Source organism: Temnothorax nylanderi, unplaced genomic scaffold, assembly GCF_030848795.1.
Source record: "Temnothorax nylanderi isolate EJ_2023f unplaced genomic scaffold, tnyl_v1.0 TNYL_tig0331_pilon, whole genome shotgun sequence".
NCBI classification, from domain to species: Eukaryota; Metazoa; Arthropoda; class Insecta; order Hymenoptera; family Formicidae; genus Temnothorax; species Temnothorax nylanderi.
In genome coordinates, this window is record NW_027249393.1 from 23457 (window position 1) to 41437 (window position 17981).

Genomic DNA, 17981 nt, shown 5'->3' on the forward strand with positions numbered 1-17981 from the left:
CTATAAATTAAACAAAACTTACTTGTTTTCACACGTTGGAGTTTCAACATCGGGAATCGGTACGTAATAATTCATACGTCTACTGCCGCCGTTGCTTCCTTCAACGGAATACATTCTTTCTCTCGGTTATGAGAAGCGGACCGTTCACACAAGCAGCCGATACGAGACTAATCGTATAAAATTAATCGAGTATACGCGGCAACTTCCAAAACTATGATGAAGGAGGGGGAAATTAATGTTTCTGTAACGCGCAATCAGAGCTCTGAAATTTAGGAGAGGGGACTAAGGTAGGATTTTTTCTGTATTAAGACGTATACCCCCTCTCCGCATGACATCAACCGTGAAACATGTTCAGACATGTTCGTCTAAACCTGATACCCCCCCTCGAAGCTCTCGAGTTAGAATTCGTCACGTATACCTACTTATTCTTTAATTTTTTACACTATCGACTAATGGGAAAGGGAAAAGGAAATTAAACATTGTAAAATTTATATTTTTTAATTAAAATATTTGATAATATTTAATAAACAACATGTCTCGACGCGCTCGCCGAAACCCCCTTCCCCAACACCCCCTCGCCACTCAAGTCTCCCCCGCCCCGCTCCCCCCTCGGAGCACCACGCTCGCTCCCGTTCCCCTCATTGATATTCTCTCTCGCTCCCGACCACCGTTGTCTCTCCCCCGTTCGCGCGCGTCTTCTCGTTGGCGTTCTCTTTTCCTCGCGCGCGGTCTCTCTCGCTCCCGTCCCCGTTCGCGTTATCTCTTCCTCGCGCGGTCTCTCTCGCTCCCGTCCCCCCGTTTGCGTTGTCTTTCTCTCGCGCGCGGTCTCTCTCTCGCTCCGCGTTATTAATTTTTTGATAAAAAAGAAAATACCTTAATCTTGACGAGGGGGGGCTCCATGGCCGCGGCCCTCCATTCGTCTCAACGCAGCCAGCATCGACTCCCGCGGATTTTTGGCGGTCAGGGCGGTTGATGGGAGAAGGACCCGCGATATGCACAATTCGAGCCACGTTGAACACCAGCTCGTCCGCCAATCTTTCGTCCTCCGCTGTTGGACGATACGCGCGACCCTGCGCGAGGGCGTCGGTGTAAAAATGAGCCCTCCCACGTCCGAGGAGCGCGCGGTGATCCACGTAAACTTCTACCCGCCCGCGTCCGATACCGAGTGGCCGAAGAGGTGGCTGACGCGGGGGTTCGGGAGCAGCGGGCCTCTCCCCCTGATCACTATCAGAGTCTTCGAAATCAATATTGTCAAATTCTACAATACCTCCCTGAATTTCGCTCTTTTCAATGTCTTTAGCGTCTTGCAGGGGAAGGCGCGGAGACATCACAAAAAATAACTCGTTAAAAAATCACACAAAAAAAATATCCGGACGAAACACGTTTAAGCACGCTCACGGCCACGACGAGACTAAAAAAATTCAACAATGGTTATAGTGGAGGCGGGTAACGTCGACGGGTCACATGCCGATGGTCCGATGCTTGCGCGCGTTGTAATTCACCGGGAAAAAATGGAGGAGATCTGACCATGTCTGATTTGATAAAATGAGATACAACGAGATATGAAATTCAAGTAAAGTCAGATCTGATTGGATACAATTTTATCTCGCCAGATCTGCATGGCCATATCTGATCACATGCAGCCAGATATGCTGAACTATAATCCGATCTCACCAGATCTGACCATTGCTGCCGTTCGATATTGAATCGCAGATCCAATCGGATCTCTTTCGATCTAATCGGACATTATCTGATTGCTTCAGATCTCCTGAAGTACGAGCAGACATTACGCCTCAGATCTTGTCGGATCTGAGCAGACCTAGCCAGACATATCTTGATCTCACCAGATAAGACCAATCTTGGCTTACAAAGTTGTGTTGCTGATCCAATCAGATCTCTTCCGATCTTGCTGGATCTGAGCAGACCTAGTCAGACATATCTTGATCTCACCAGATAAGACCAATCTTGGCTTACAAAGTTGTGTTGCTGATTCAATCAGATCTCTTCCGATCTTGCCGGATCTGAGCAGACCTAGTCAGACATATCTTGATCTCACCAGATAAGACCAATCTTGGCTTACAAAGTTGTGTTGCTGATCCAATCAGATCTCTTCCGATCTTGCCGGATCTGAGCAGATCTCGTCAGTATAGAACTTATAAAAATTTCGTTCTCAAATCGTCCATTATTAATTTTTACATTTAATGTTGGACATTATATCAAATATAATATTAACTCTGTAAAGGGGAAGCTTAAATGATTTTTGGTCAAAAAAATCAATTAATTTTTATATTAAAAACAGTTTTCTCAATTTTGAAACATTAACATATATAATAAATATAGTCTCTGCCAATTTGATAATAATTGTTAATTTCGACACCATATTTAGAATTTATTATAAATATTCCATTAAAAAAGTACCATGCAAAATTAATTAATAATAGGTAAATATAAAAGATTAATGTGTATATGTATATATAAAACATAAATTTTTTAAATTATTTTGCAAACATACCTTATAATTTAAACTGATAAAATAATATAATCACATATAAACTTATATAGTCATATAAGATTATATATGATCAGATCATAATGTTGCATCTCAAAGTATCCGATAGATGGCATCCGACGGAACCTGATTCTCGTATTTAAAATTTGATGGACAGTGGTATAAGAACGGTATCAGACACGGCAGTGTCGTGCTAAGTTGCGCCAAGTTATGTAAATCGTGGAACGGCACAACTTTTGTATCGTGGAGTCCACTTTTATAATAAAGTGGCACATTTAAAAAATAACATTTGAAAACAACAATTTTCTGCAGTAGATGGACACCGGATCGGATCAGATCTACTCATGTCTGATTGGATCTGAGCAGATATAATAGATTATTCTCGTTACATATCTGACTCTATCCGCTAGGATCGGATCAGATCTACTCATGTCTGATTGGATCTGATCAGATAGGGCCAATATTTTGATCAAACCAGATCTGAGTGGATCGGATCTGATGAGATCTGATCAAGTTTGTTCAGATCTCTTCCATTTTTTCCCGGGTCGACACGAGTCGCAGCAAGACGTCGACCCACTTGTAATTTCCGTTGACAGTTTATGGTGTTTATGCAACGACGATAAGGGCTAGCGCCGTCGTTCGCGTTTTCTCTCGTTCGCATCTCTTCGTTCGCGTTTTCTCTCCCTCGCGCGGATTTAACTTAATAATTATTATAATATAATAACTTAATAATTATTATTTAAAATATTATTATTATGAAATATACTTAATATTAATAATAGTGAAGGAAGCGGAAAAAATAAATAATAAATGATATATAGAATTAAGCATAAAAATATTTATTTATAAAATTTTTAAAAATTTTTAGAATTACCACACTTCTTCTTCTTCTTCTTCTTCCCTCTCAAACTCGTCTTCGATTTCGTATAATTTTCGAAATCCATAGATGTCTACATCTCCCGAAATTTCCCAAATTTCATCGTTGTTATCGCGAAGGAGTTCTCGCTCCCATCGTATCCAACGCTGGCGATGTATATTGATGAAACCACGAATTCGGATTTCATCGAAATGTATGACATTTGGCTGAAAACAAATTATACAAAAAATTTTTTAAAATGTTTTAAAAAAAATTTAAAATATATGAAAAAAAATTTAAAATGTATGAAAAAATGTTTATACACACCTGTACGTGAGGGATCCTCACCCTCACCATATTGAACAGTTCGATCTCGTACATCGGTTCGTTATCGACCCACACCCACTATAACGTTAACAGAATGGTTAATTTAATATATATTTAAATATACAGTTATGTGCGTATTGTTGCATGCATGCATGCCGTCCGGTATGCTTTTCAAAAATGTTACGCCCAGGTCGATAGTTAGTCCATGATTTCTCTCAGACACTCATTCACACTCGCGCACTCACGAAAATAACGACTCGTTTATTAAAAGACCGCTCGCTGCACACTTCAGCTTGGAGTTCGAAAAGCATACCGGGCGACACGCACGCAACGGTATTAGATATACATACCCCGATGGCAGGGTGAACGATTTCAATACAATCTTCGATTCTACGTCTACGAAATCTTTCCATTTTTTTCTTATATATTCTTTGCTCGCGAACGTTTTCACACTACTGACTGCAGAGGACTGACTTGAACTGACTGCAGAGGACTGAACTAGAGCTTAGAGAAAAGTAATTAAGATAAAATATATCTAGCATTACAATAGCAAGCAAGGATTCGTTGAAGCATCGGCACCACATAGGCGAGCGTCGCCGGAGCATCGCTTCATAGTGTACGATATACGATACTATAAATTTCAAGTGGCTCGAGTGGAACGTCGCATATACGGCTCGAATGTAAATGTGTGTGAAGAAATTAAGACATGATTTATATTTAAAAAAAATACATTTTTTATTCTTCTTTTACATTTTTTTTGTTCTTACGTACTACGGAAGCGCACTAAAAAATAAAGCTGCGAGCTCACAATCGACGAGTTGATGTTTATCGAAGGCATCGCTATCGCTTATTACATTTAACACTTGCGTAGGATCCGTTACAGTGGACGCGATTTTGGAGAATTGCGTGAACTTGACATCAACCGTCTCGACAATTCTACTCAATCGATGGAACATCGCGTCGATGCACAGATCAAGATCGAGCATACGGTGTAACGTCGATTCGGTCATCGTTAAGCGTACGTTTAAAGACTCGAGACGTACGAGTTTGACACCGTTAATCGTACAAATTCTCAACGTTAGCGGTCCAACGCTTATAAAATCACACGTATCTTTAGTGTATCGAAGGAAATTCTGAATGTTCCGCCGTTGTTCGTGGAATCCCTTCCACGTTTCGAGGGACAGTATCAATTCCGTTCCTCGATGATCTCCTACGGCGATCTCCACGTAACTCGGTGGACCCACGTTAACGCCAACTTCAAGGAATTTGTATCCCGTAGCCGTCAACGCGTATCGTCTGCTGAGTATACGAACCGCGCGACGCTCCAACGAAATGCTGTAGAAAAAATAAATGAGATTACTTTCAAAATAATAATACAATTTATAATTTGCAATTTTAAAAAAATATAAAGCTTTATAATTTAAGAAAAAAAAACGAAAACTTACTTGTTACACTTGTTCTCGTACGATGGAGTTTTATCATCATCACCATCGTGAATCGGTACGTAATAATTCATGCGTCTGCCACCGCTGCTGCTGCTGCTGCTTCCTTCAGCGGAGCTGAACATTTTTTCTCTCGGTTATGAGAAGCGGACCGTTCGCACAAGCAGCCGATACGAGACTAATCGTATAAAATTAATCGAATATACGCGGCAACTTTCAAAACTATGATGAAGGAGGGGGAAATTAATGTTTCTGGAACGCGCAATCAGCGCTCAGAAATTTAGGAGAGGGGACTAAGGTAGGATGTTTTTTTTTATTAAGACGTATACCCCCTCTCCGCATGACATCAACCGCGAAACATGTTCAGACATGTTCGTCCAAACCTGATACCCCCCCTCGAAGCTCTCGAGTTAGAATTCGTCACGTATACCTACTTATTCTTTAATTTTGTACACTATCGACTAATGGGGAAGGGAAATTAAACGTTGTAAAATTTACACATACATATAAAATTTATTTTTTAAAAAGATGACAATTCTCCCTGACGTTTCGACCACCAGTTAAATATTTTTAATACATTTTGCAATGCGCAATTCTTAACGTGTTTTCCACATCGCATAGTATTGGTAGCATCTAGAATATTTAAAGATTCGATATCTTCGTAATCCGCATCCAGAGTCTCGATGTTTAGGTTTTTTCTCGCTTTATTCTCAAGCAGATCCACCAGCCATTCTCGTTTCTGGCATCCCTTGACGTACACGAGAGTAGGCATTTCGTCGTCGTCGTCGTCGTCGTCGTTGTCCTCTTCCTCACCGAGCACTGCCGATGTAATTAAACGCTTCACCTTGCTGTACGACACGTTTCCGTCTTCCCATCGTAATCCATGGTGATTGCGAATCAACCAGGAAGCGCACGATTTGTCGGATTTTGTGAGGAGATTCCACGGCATGGGGCATGTAAAGATGTAATGCGCCAGAACGGTTCCGTTTCTCAGCACCGCCGCCTCCTTCACGACAAATTTCATCCCGACGACGAAACCTTGCAGGTCCACGAACGTTGGTGCGGACATGAAGAGATATCTCTCTCTCTTCGATGCGTGAATCGAGAGGAATGACGCGCGTTTCGCGACACTCTGATTTATATATCCTGCTCCCCTTTTTTCCCTCTCATAAATTTGTATCGAGAGTGAAAGAGAGAGAAAATTTTCGTCGACGTTGCCGCGAACACTCAGACTATTTTGCGCACTACGTTGGTCAACGGATTGTACTCGATCACGCGATCGTGTATGATGAGACAGTACGCGGAGGTATTCGGCGGTACGTTCTCCATGCAATCGAATTCTATTCTGACATCCACGGTGGCGTTTTTGACGGATTCGTTTTGTCGAGAGCAATCGATGATCACGAACGGGCCGTTGCGTAGAAAAGTCGAAACGGTGAGACTCGGCTCGAGATATTCGTATCCGTAATAGCCCTTGCAGAAACGCGCGTACATATCGTACAGAATCGCCCATCTGTGTTTACCAAAATCCAAATTCAAATCGTCATACGGATAGACTTCCGAGTTTAGGTAGAGTTTCACGTTGGTCAATTTGCAGTCGTCGAATCGGCTCGTGTCCGCGGATATGACGTTCTTCCGACCCGTCTGCAGAGCGAAGACGACGTATTGCGGTTTCTCAAGCTGAGTCGCGGTCTTAATGGCCCACGAGTGCTTGGTCGTGTTCTGCAACAGGGGATACTCGTACAGATCCCACGAACGGAAACCCATACTTAGATATCGTCCGTTTTTCAAGGCGCGCAGCATCGACAGCTTGTTGATCTCGCTCAATACCACGTGAGGCATTCGCCATTGTATCTTGAGTATTTTGATAGTAGGCTCCAACGCGAGATTTCCCACCAGACAATTGTTATCGTTGCGCGATCGTATTATGACCAATTCGTGACGAGCGTTGATCACCACGCGTTTGTAATCCTCGCAAAATCCTAGTAACAGGTTGAGCGGTACGCAGAAATTGAAGTATCCATTCGCGTTATTCTGCGGCTCCCAGCCGGCGTTTCTCAGGATCACGCTTCTGTCGGACGATACCGTTACGTAGTTCTTGAGCGTGCTGGTTATTCCTACGTTTCTGCAGTGATCAATCTCCACGCCGTCGAGTTCGTATCGAATTTCATCGAACATGAACGCGACGCAATTATTCCCCAATACCACGTTATTGGCTTGACCGGCTGCTCTGGTCACCGTCAATGTTCCTTCGACGTAGAGAAAACTTTCGCACGGCAACGTATACAGATCCTGCTGTTGTATGGGTATTCGTATCTCGTCGCTATACTCGAACGTTGTGTTGGCGTACGGGTTGTACGTGTGAGTCTCGATCTTGACGATGCGATCGTCAAAGACCGGCTCGCCTCCGATGTTAAGAATTTCAGTCATCGTTCACAGTCAGCTTTCAGATGTTTCGTACCGCGAATCCCAGAGATTGTAAAAATTTAACGTTCGATGCGTTGAGCTTCTTTCTCGTCTCTTTTTTAACGCCACCGAATGTCGATTTGACGATATCGTCGATCGTCGCAGTCGTAAAGATATTCTTATCTGTCGCGTGCTCCGAGTCGTTCAACACGAGCATCTCACACGTCGCGCGTTATCGCTGTCGCCGTCGTACGTGTAATCTGACGGTGATCTCTTCTCCTCGAAAATCGAGCAATCGTCCGTCTTGATCCGTGACGCGTATCGTTAGATCCGAAACGCTTCGCGCGATGATCGGCAGGTAAATAATCTGCGCCGGCGTTTCCGATATCTTATATCCCGGTGGTACGCTCGGTGAAAATTCGTGTATCGTGTGAACACGTTTGCCGTTGCTGTACGCACCCGCGGTCACGTTACACTCCACGCGGATAATGTTTACGTTGATAATATTAATCGACGCGTCTGATTCGTACCACTGTCCCGGCTGCAATATACGCTTCGACGAGAATCCCAGCAGCGATCCAACGTTGTTCGGTTTGTTAAAGTTCACTCTAAAAGCGCACTTGATCTCGCTCTTCATCGTATTGTAATTTGCGCGGAGCACTATCGGGTATTCCGCGACCTCGTCTTCGTAGCCGTTCGCGCGACCGGTCGCCTCTCGGGCGATATTCGCGACCGACGTACGATCATCGTTGGAATGAATTACGCGTCGCGGGCGTTTCCGTGAAATTTCGCGTTTCAAAAACTCATGTATGGCTCGTATCTCGTACGATCCCTCGGGAATCGTAATTTCCGTGTCATCCTCGTCGAAATAAAATTTATTGTTTGAAGAATTCACGTTCGGAATCGTGTGATAAGTCTCGAAACACGTTAGACCGAGCTCGTAGTCACCGTCGCTCAGATCCACGGCGGGAAAATAGTGCTCCGCGAGGATGCTGCTCTTCTCGGTCAACGTGAACGTTATAGACATGTCGGCGGAAACCGTTAACGAATACTGAGTCACCACGGCGCACCGTCAGGCTTTAAATTAGCGTCGATCGTCCGGAGAAATTGCAAGCATAATTGTCCACAGATGCTCTGATCGTATCGCTGATAAGACGTGCAATTGTACTCAATCTTTGTCACGCTCGGCCCGAAATATCGCACCAATTCTTTCGGCGGTCGAAGATTGCCGAAACTGTCGAAATACATGACTCGATCTTCCCTTTTCGCGTACGCTACCCAATGAGTACCGGGACCCGCTGCATCGTCCAAATTCACGATACCGCTCTCGTTTCGACGTACACCGCCGATCGGTAACGAATCGCGCATGAAGACACCTCTGAAGAACGGTACGCGCATACGCCTTGCCAGTCGATTCAATTGTACGTTAGTCGTAATACCCGCGGGCATATTTAACGTCTTTTTGACGTTTTTTTTTTGTATTTTCGACGCTACTCTTCGCCCGCGTTTGTGCGGGGCGAGATACAGCCCTCGTCCATATTTGTACGGAGCGAGATAAAGTCCGCGACCTTCCACGGCGCGATTGTGACGTTGCATCTCTTCCAGCTGACGCCGCGCGGCTTTGTTATCGTTCACGGCCTTTACGACTCCCGCCGCTCCGCCGGCCAGAGAACCGAGAACTCCCAACAACGGTAGAATCGGCAATACGCCGCCTCGTTTTACTGCAGGAAGTATCCGTTTTTTCGTCAGCCTTTTCCTCGTTTTCGTTTTTTTTCGTTTTCAAGCCCATTCCGAGCTTCGTCTTAGCCTTCATGGTCGCCCAGACGGCTGTAGCGGCAGCTCTCTCTCCGAGAGTCGAATCTCTCGCGGTAATGCGTTTTCGCGCTTCCGCAGCGAGTATCTCGTCCGCCTCGTGTCTCTCGGTGAGATCGCGGTTACGCGAATAGGCTATGTCGTGCTCGCGACACGCCGCGTCCAATGGATTAATACCTTGATCGCCTCTCACCAATCGTTCTTGTAAACGAGTTCCCGGGCCGCAAAATTGATAGCCGGGAATGTGTAATTCGAACGGAAGTGCGTTTATCGCGCGATTTAATAGGCCTCCACCAATTTTTTTCGTTGACATTCGCCGCAATCCTTTATCAATGGCGCGGGACCGTCGACGTGCGTTCGCTGCCACGGTTGATTGTAATGTTCGTAACAGCGACGATATGTCTGAACCTCCAAATCCGCCTTTATATGTTCCGGAAGCTTGTCCCACACGTAGTGAACGTGATCGCCGCACGTTTGCAGCAGAACGGCTTTCGGCACAAATTGCAGCTGTTCGGCGCTCAAGTCGCGAATATCGGAAGGTCTCGACAGTAGGACGAACATTTTTGCTACTAAGCCATTCGCGGTTCCGCTCGCCTATAAATAGGCGTTCGAGTCAGCCAGAAAGTCGACAGTGTGGAAAAAATGAGATTCGTGCGACAACCGTTGGCGATTCGCGTGACGAATTGCGACGACAGATCACGGCCAATGGGAGGCAACGCGGAGAAGCGTAGGCACGGTACGCTGTTGCCGGCTACTATACGCGCGATCATTTGCGGCCCCTCGAGTTGCGGTAAAACCAACGTTCTGATTAGCTTGCGGGAAAGTCCGCACGGTGTACGTTTCGAAAACGTGTACGTGTACTCGAAATCGCTGCAACAGCCGAAATATCGATATCTGGAGAATTTATTGACATCGATCGACGAAATCGGCTACTTTACGTTCTCCAATAACAGTGACGTCATTCCACCGAGCGACGCGCGTCCAAACTCGATCTTCGTCTTCGATGACGTGGCATGCGATAAGCAAGACGCTGTGAGAGAGTATTTCTCAATGGGCAGGCACTCGAGCGTCGACTCCTTCTATCTCTTTCAGACGTACGCAAGAATACCTAAACATCTGATACGCGACAACGCGAATCTGCTGATCCTGTTCAAGCAGGACGGTACCAATTTGAAACACGTGTACAACGATCACGTGAATACCGACATGCCGTACGATGAATTTTGCTCGTTGTGTCACGAGTGTTGGCAACAAAAGTACGGATTCGCGGTGATAGACAAGGACAGCGCGCTTTTGAACGGCCGATACAGAAAAGGATTTAACGTGTTCGCGATACCGTAAAAGCGATCAGTCGTTGCCGATACCTCGTCGGAGGCGAAACGTTAGCGTTACAGAGAGAGAGATCGACACTCTGCTTTGTTTTCCCGCGATGGCTGCGATCGAAGGGAGCGAGAATATTCGCGAACGCGAGAAGATCGTGAAAGATATTGCGAAAACGAGTGATTCGATTCGCAAGAAACTTCGCGCTTTGAAGACCGGTAAGATCGAGAAGGGCATTGAGATGGATACGCACTTTAAACCTCTCATCGGGCCGCTGAAAAAGATCGTCGACAACTCGAGCTTGACCGCGGTGAAGAAGGAGGAGCCGGAAAGCGTCGCTGGCGGGGAGGAGGAGGAGGAGAATGCTACACCGAAGAGAGAAAAGAGGGAACGATTATACTCCTGGTCGGATCTGTCATCGACACCGCGTAAATCTAGTCAATCAAAACGATCGAAAGTACTACCGGTAACTTCTACACCGATAACCTCTACACCGACGCGAACCGTGCAACATACAAGTCCCGAATTAGCGGCAAACGTGGATGTTCCCGAATTTCTCGAAAACGAGGATGTTTTCGAAACCACGGACGACTCGATCGGGACGACCGTTCAAAAGCAGTTGCAAACATCGGAGGGGCGAGAATTGTTTATAGAAACGTTGGAAAATAATTTCGGTCCACTGAGCCGAGTGTATATCTTGTCTGTTTTGGGCGCCGATCCAACGATAGACGACGTGTACGGCGTTTATCTCGACAAGAATGAAATGATGCTCGGTAATAAACGTTTTTACGTGGACAAAGCGGATAACATTCATATTGGCGACGTACGATACGCCGGTACACCCGGTATTTACGAGTTAATCTTCAAAAAAACACCCGATGATAAGCTCTACACGGAGGACGATATGCAAAAGTACAAAAGCATACTGTTGGCGACGAGTGCTCATAAATACAAGCACGATCCTCGCGAGCGAGTAAAGGGTAACAGGGGATACAAGTATGTATGGGTAATCTCACCGTTGATATCGATCGAATCCAAGAAGAAAAAATCCGGAAAGGGATTATCCATGCCTCGCGCGATGACGCTAACCGACAATAAGATCGACTACGTGCACTGGGACGATCCCAACGAGCTGGTGGATCGTCTGCGATTGCTCGACGCTTCGCGTCAAGCTGGCAACAATGCCCACGACAACGAGATCATGTCGATCATCGAGGAACTTCGCGAAGCCGGGCTTATTATAAATTAAACGGCGCGACAGCGATCCGTTCAATCAGCGTCGAAATGCCGATCAACAAATTTGGATTGTTCGAGCACAGCGGAGACGCGACAAACTCCATTTCGTACCATCGGTGGAGCGGATTAATGAGAAATTTCGTGCGCAATAACGCTCTGTGTCGCAGCGCCACGGACTTTGACGCAAGGTCGCGCAAGATTCGTCGCGTAGCGCAACCTGAGACTGACGGTGACGCGGTTAACAAACTATACGTGGATCGGTGCGTTAAAAGTTTGACAGATCAACGAAAAGAGTCAGACGAGAAGCTTACCTCGTTCGAGAAGGACGTGCGAGCGTTACAGACTGCGGTAAACGCGCTTCGGCGTACGAACATCGTTAGATTGGAAACGGCTAATGAACGATAAAGAAACGGTTCAGCAGAAACGACTATCGAAAGGCGACGAGTGAAGAGAAGCAACGGTTAATTGACGACGGCGACGAACAGCAACGAACGATTCGAGAACGGTTGTCGGACGGCTGTCTAACGGTTCAAGAACGGTTGTCGGACGGTTATCGAACGATTCAAAAACAACTCAGAAACGATTACGAGCGATTCAGAAACAGCTGCGAACTACGCGGTGACAGGAAAGGCTACAAACGGCTAAAGAACGTCGACGACGACGACGACGACGACGACGACGACGACGACGACGACGACGACGATGAGTGACAAACAACGGTTAACTGACGACGACGACGAACAACAACGAATGATTCACGAATGGCTCAGAAGCGGCTACGAACTGTTGAGAAGCGGTTACGAACTGTTCAGAAACTGCTACGAACGATGCACTAGAAGCAGAAACCGCGACAACGAAACATGAGACAGTTAAAATCGATCGATGTGCGTAAAAGTATCGAGAAGCAACGACTCGTCGAAGAACTGCACGCTCCGGCGAGAAGAAATTTTCCCCGCAGACGCGTCATAGTGCGAGGGTACGATGACCTGTGGCAGGCTGACATCGTTGAGATGCGTCCGTACTCACGTTTCAACGGAGGCTACCACTACATACTCACCGTCATCGATGTGTTGAGCAAGTACGCGTAGGCCGTGCCGCTCAAGGGTAAAGGCGGCAGCGAGACAGCCGACGCTATCGCCGAGATAATTCGACACAGCGGGAGGTACCCCAGTAACCTACAAACCGATATGGGGAAGGAATTTTACAACACCGACGTGCAACGTCTCGTGAGAAAACACGACATCAATCATTATTCCACGTATTCGGTGTTGAAGGCGTCGGTCGTCGAGCGATTCAATCGTACGTTAAAGAACGACATGTGGAAGATGTTTACGCTCAACGGAAATTACAAGTGGGTCGACGCCTTGCCGCGACTCGTGTCGGATTACAACGCGCGCAAGCATCGAACCATCGGCATGCGGCCCGTCGACGTTACCCCCGCGATCGCCAAAAGACTCTTGACTACCGTATACAGCGCGATAAAGATCGCGGGTCCGGCAAAATTCAAAGCGGGTGACTCGGTGCGCGTTAGCAAATACAAAACAATTTTCGAAAAGGGTTACACGCCGAATTGGACCACCGAGGTGTTTAAGATCGTTAAAGTGCAGCGTACCAATCCCGTAACCTATCTACTCGAGGACTATCGTGGAAAATCCGTCACTGGAGCGTTCTACGAGCACGAGTTGCATCGCGCGACTTATCCGGACGTGTATCTCGTGGAGAAAGTACTGCGCAAGAGGGGCGACGAGGTTTACGTTAAATGGCTGGGATTCGATGGATCGCACAATTCATGGATACACAAGGACAATGTTATTTAATTCGTGCAAACTGTATTTTATTCTTAACATAAAAAATATGTAATATGTAATACATGTAAAGTGTTTGAAATATGAAATATAAAATACGTAAAAATATGAAATATACACATGTGCAATATCTTTATTAATATTCTTTCCAATACTGTAATATAATACTCACAATACGTTATACTACATTCATACATTCATACGTTATATGACATACTACTACTACATTATATATTACGTTACATACATATACTACTGCATACGTTATACTATTACATACATATACTACTGCATACGTTATACTATTACATACGTTATACTATTACATACATGCATACATACGTTACAAAGGTATTTTATAATGTCCCCACGGTAACGTATCGGTCGAATCGGGTATAATGTATCGCTTATCGTCGTATGGACTCAGAGCGATTTTTGTTTCGGACACGGTGTACACTTCGTGCTTTTTCGATCGTATACAGGACTGCGATCGGGTCATTTCAATTTCGTCTCGCAGACACCTCGTGTAATCGTCGAACGTTATAGTACGCGCTACGACGTTGTTCTTGACACCTTTCGCTTTTTTACAATCTTTTTTACCATCCACCCTCAACGCGTACATCTTCGCCCTGAGTCCGACGAATTCGGTCATGATCGCGCCGTTATTCTCGTCCTTCATCAAGCCCGGAACTTTTTTATTGGCGAGTGGGATACCGTACGCGTTATCTACCGCGTAATCGCTAGTGTCGAACCTGACTATATCATCTTTCATGTTCTCATACACATCGTCACACTCGATGTGATAAATCAGACTGTCAGTATCGGTGTACGTGACTTTACACTTGTCGCCATACAGGGGAGACATGTACTCGTGATGAAATTCGTACAAGCAGATTTTCGATACGTCGAGAATGCACATGCCGACGTAAATAGGTTTATCGAATTTAACTTCAAGTTTTCGCAGTTCAACGGCTATCAGATTTTCCGAAAAGATGCTTCGACTATGAAAATTTGGTCGCGCGATCATTGCCTCCGCACCGTATCTACCCTCCCACTTTGTTAATAATTTTACATCGACGTATTGAGAACGTTCTCCATCGTTTTCCCGAAAACCGCGTTATTCATCAATTTATATAAATTTTTCTCGAACTCATTTTTGGCCAGTGTTCTAAATTTTGTATTGAGTTCGATGTAAGTGCGGAGCCACGCAGATTGAGCGAATTGCAATACGCGATGTATTTTTGTGACGCGAAGGCCGTGGTGCGTGCACTGCTGTAGGTTGCGGTAGTGTATGACGTAACGCTTCTTATCATACAGCGTGGCGAGAAGTTTTTCCTGCTGTTTGCCGGGCGGTTTATCGCGCGTCGGACAGAACGGTAGGTCGGCGTGCGCGTCGTGTTTATTCTCCGGATACTCGAGATCGACTTCGAGAATATAACCCGTGGGCGAATCCAAAGCGATCGCGCTAAAGTCGAAATTCGAAACGTCTTCGACCCATTGAAAATCTGCGTAGGGCAGTGGCTGACACATCGCCCAACCGTACAAGTTGTTTACATCGAAGTACATCAAGTACGAAGACGGTTTCGATGAATCGTAATATTGCATGTACTTGTTGTTGGCCCGCGCGTATCTGTTTGAACATTGACTCAGACCACCGCGTATACCGCGTTCGATGAACAAGACCATGTCAATGTCGGTGAGCAGTTCGAAATTGATACACGTATGTTTCAACATGGCGTCCCACGTGAAACCTGGCAAAGTGTAGTAGTACGCTGGATCGAGTCCATAACTCGCGATACAGCTGTCGCGGAAATTTTCAAACACGTCGGCCAACAGCAAAACATCGGTTTTGAGGTATAGATCGCTGTATTCGCCCAGAGTTCGAACGGAGAATCGCTGCCATACGTTCGCGGCGTGCGCGTAATCGCTCTCGGATACGGTGTCACCGGTCAAGGAACTGTAAAATGAATCGCGCGGCGGTAAACACGTGTCCTCCAACTTTTCGATGCTGTCCACGTATTCGTATGGAAAGACACCTTTTCGCGTCAAAAGATCAAAGTCCTCGGTCGATAATTGTGAAAATTGAGAACGTACAGTTTTTAACTTATCTTTGCATAGAAAAGATGCTAATTTATCGAGGCTGCTACTCAAAAATTTATACGAATCGATGAATCTTAATTTTATGTCGCTTCGCGAATCTGATCTGTCGGCTGTATCTTTCACGTGCTTCGTGAATGAGATGTACTTTTCTTTTGTTATCGGTAGTACATCGACCGAGCCTTCGAACGCAGCAGCTATCTCCGTGATAATGAAATGCGCGTCGTAGCCCGATAAATTGTGGAAAATTACGGGGATGTAATGCGAATCTTTATAATTCAGATTGCAGTTCGAATGTGCGGGACCTCTATATCGACCGGTCAAGTGGCAATGATCGCGTACTCGCACGTCGTCTGGCGCGAACGGTTTTTCGCAAATGTGACATTGCGCCGCGCTGCGAAATATCTTCCACTCGTCTCGCGTTAGATCTACCATGCGAACATTCTCGGACAAGATAGCCTTTACGCGATGCGCCAATCCTTTCAGTTCCTCGGCGAACCACGCGACGCAATCCTTATCGCGGCGAAATCGATACGCAGATAACGAGTCGTCGTACGAGCACCGCACGTAGTATCCTATACTACATACCCGATGATGTTGAAACCTGAACGTGGGCGTTGTCGGATCCGCTTCCGTCTTCTCAAGGGTACATTCCAGGTCGGCGTACACGACATATGGAAGCCGCTCTTTCCTGCTGTGATTCTTGAAATTCAGCCACTTGTCGTCCTCGCTCGGTAGTCGGATTGCGCAGTTGTTTATCTTCTGACAGTCGACGGTGTGCGCTTCCAATTTCTCGCTCGTGTAGAAATAGTGCAAACATCTGCAAAAAAACAAATATTGTAAATTATTAAATAAAATATTTTATAATTTTATTAAAAAGGAGTATAAGTACTCACCGATCGCAAAAGTATTTCCGACCACGGTGCGTGCTCAATTGCGAGCTAACGAGACGCGATAGATTCTTGATCCACGCGAAATGTCCAACGTTGTCGTCTCGCGGGTCCTGCACGTACAGTAGATTTACGTGCTTTTCTCTCTTCAGGTCGGTGAGCCGTATCGGGAGAACGTTCGGCGTCTTCTCTCCCTCGACAGTATATACGTTGATCGACACGTCGTTGAATCGTTCGAAGTTTTTAATTTGACTCAACGTCACTGGAAACTCAATGTCTCGTAAATTTAGCACTGTTGTATAATGAGGATACGAAGATTCCCGTTCCGAATGTCTTTCGGCTGGATGTAGAGCAGCCACCACCGACCACGCGAAGCATGCATTGTCCATAGATTGCACGTTGATCACCGCTCCCTTCAATTTAATTTGTTGCGGTAATTTGATGTAACATCCCGCGCGCAAAGGATTGTACTTGTTCACGTTCACTGTCAAATTGAGTATACGCGATAACACGCCCACCCACTGTCGCGTTCCTGAAACTCTTCGAGTTTCGCTAATGTGGGCTCGATAACGTGTAGCTTGTACCACTCGCGCAGATCGGACCGATCGGACGAACGAAAGAGTTCACAGTTTCTCGTGCTAATACTTTTGTTCGCACGTTTGTCACCCGTCACAAACTCACCGTTGAACACAGTGTTTATCTTTACACTTGCATGTCTTTGCATGACATTTTGCACATAATCGAGCACGATGACTTCAGCATCTTCGAGAAATTTTTGCGGTTCGATGTAATTTGTATTTATCACTGCACCGGTCAATACACGGCTTTCGAACGCGGCATCGATCTCTCGCCAGACGAGTCTTTCCACGTTTTCGTTACCGCTACTACTGCCCGCCGCGTACTCACCACCGATATGTACGAACCGTCTCTGTAATAGAGTCTTCACACCTTCGAGTCGCGCGATTCTTGCCACTAAAGATTGTCTATGTCCCGGATTGTTTGTTTCGTGGATTGAGAGCCGCGGACGTTTGGAACGACAGTCTTCTTCGAGCTGCTCGATAAACTCCTCGCATCGCTGTGCCCATGCAAAATATTCGCCCAAGGTAGTGTTACGTCCTGCAGACTCCACGATTTCCCTTTTTCGCGGGAATTCTTGTGCGCCTAAGAGTGGCCCTTAAGATTAGGATACACAAACCGAGCACGGACGGTTGTCGAACGGGGAGTGAGTTTAGATCTCCTCACATTCCTTTTTTTTTATGATCAAATAAAACCAACCCCCCA

The 17981-nt window shown here is 45.8% G+C and overlaps 3 protein-coding genes and 1 long non-coding RNA gene across 5 annotated transcripts in view; all 4 read right to left on the bottom strand.

The window, feature by feature from the left end:
- The window catches only part of LOC139781363 (uncharacterized), a 129606-nt gene that overhangs the window by 20259 nt on the left and 91366 nt on the right, over positions 1-17981 (bottom strand). The window contains exons 2-4 of one of the 2 annotated variants that reach the window (XR_011720513.1): positions 4043-4196; positions 3693-3770; positions 3328-3592 (exon numbers count right to left, since the gene is read on the bottom strand). The exons of the other annotated variant lie outside the window; for it this stretch is intronic. This is a non-coding gene — a long non-coding RNA (uncharacterized lncRNA). Of the gene's footprint in view, positions 1-3327; positions 3593-3692; positions 3771-4042; positions 4197-17981 lie in introns of those variants that run through there. 2 annotated transcript variants of the gene reach the window in all.
- On the bottom strand, positions 4403-5519 carry LOC139781361 (uncharacterized). The gene is made up of 2 exons (XM_071720228.1): positions 5138-5519; positions 4403-5027 (listed from the first exon to the last, which is right to left on the bottom strand). The coding sequence occupies exons 1-2, from the start codon at positions 5257-5259 to the stop codon at positions 4463-4465; spliced, it is 687 nt and encodes a 228-aa protein (XP_071576329.1). The 5' UTR covers positions 5260-5519; the 3' UTR covers positions 4403-4462.
- On the bottom strand, positions 13822-14740 carry LOC139781362 (uncharacterized). Its single transcript, XM_071720229.1, has one exon. The coding sequence runs from the start codon at positions 14738-14740 to the stop codon at positions 14057-14059; it is 684 nt and encodes a 227-aa protein (XP_071576330.1). The 3' UTR covers positions 13822-14056.
- On the bottom strand, positions 14782-17210 carry LOC139781360 (uncharacterized). The gene is made up of 2 exons (XM_071720227.1): positions 16707-17210; positions 14782-16630 (listed from the first exon to the last, which is right to left on the bottom strand). The coding sequence occupies exons 1-2, from the start codon at positions 17087-17089 to the stop codon at positions 14782-14784; spliced, it is 2232 nt and encodes a 743-aa protein (XP_071576328.1). The 5' UTR covers positions 17090-17210.

Excerpts from the sequence above, each read along its gene's own strand:
- LOC139781361 (XM_071720228.1), bottom strand. The coding sequence starts at position 5,259 with ATGTTCAGCTCCGCTGAAGGAAGCAGCAGCAGCAGCAGCGGTGGCAGA. Across the intron at positions 5,028-5,137 it reads TACGAGAACAAGTGTAACAA|CATTTCGTTGGAGCGTCGCG; the intron begins GTAAGTTTTCGT and ends TTTTTTCTACAG.
- LOC139781362 (XM_071720229.1), bottom strand. The coding sequence starts at position 14,740 with ATGATCGCGCGACCAAATTTTCATAGTCGAAGCATCTTTTCGGAAAAT.
- LOC139781360 (XM_071720227.1), bottom strand. The coding sequence starts at position 17,089 with ATGGACAATGCATGCTTCGCGTGGTCGGTGGTGGCTGCTCTACATCCA. Across the intron at positions 16,631-16,706 it reads CGGAAATACTTTTGCGATCG|ATGTTTGCACTATTTCTACA; the intron begins GTGAGTACTTAT and ends GTTTTTTTGCAG.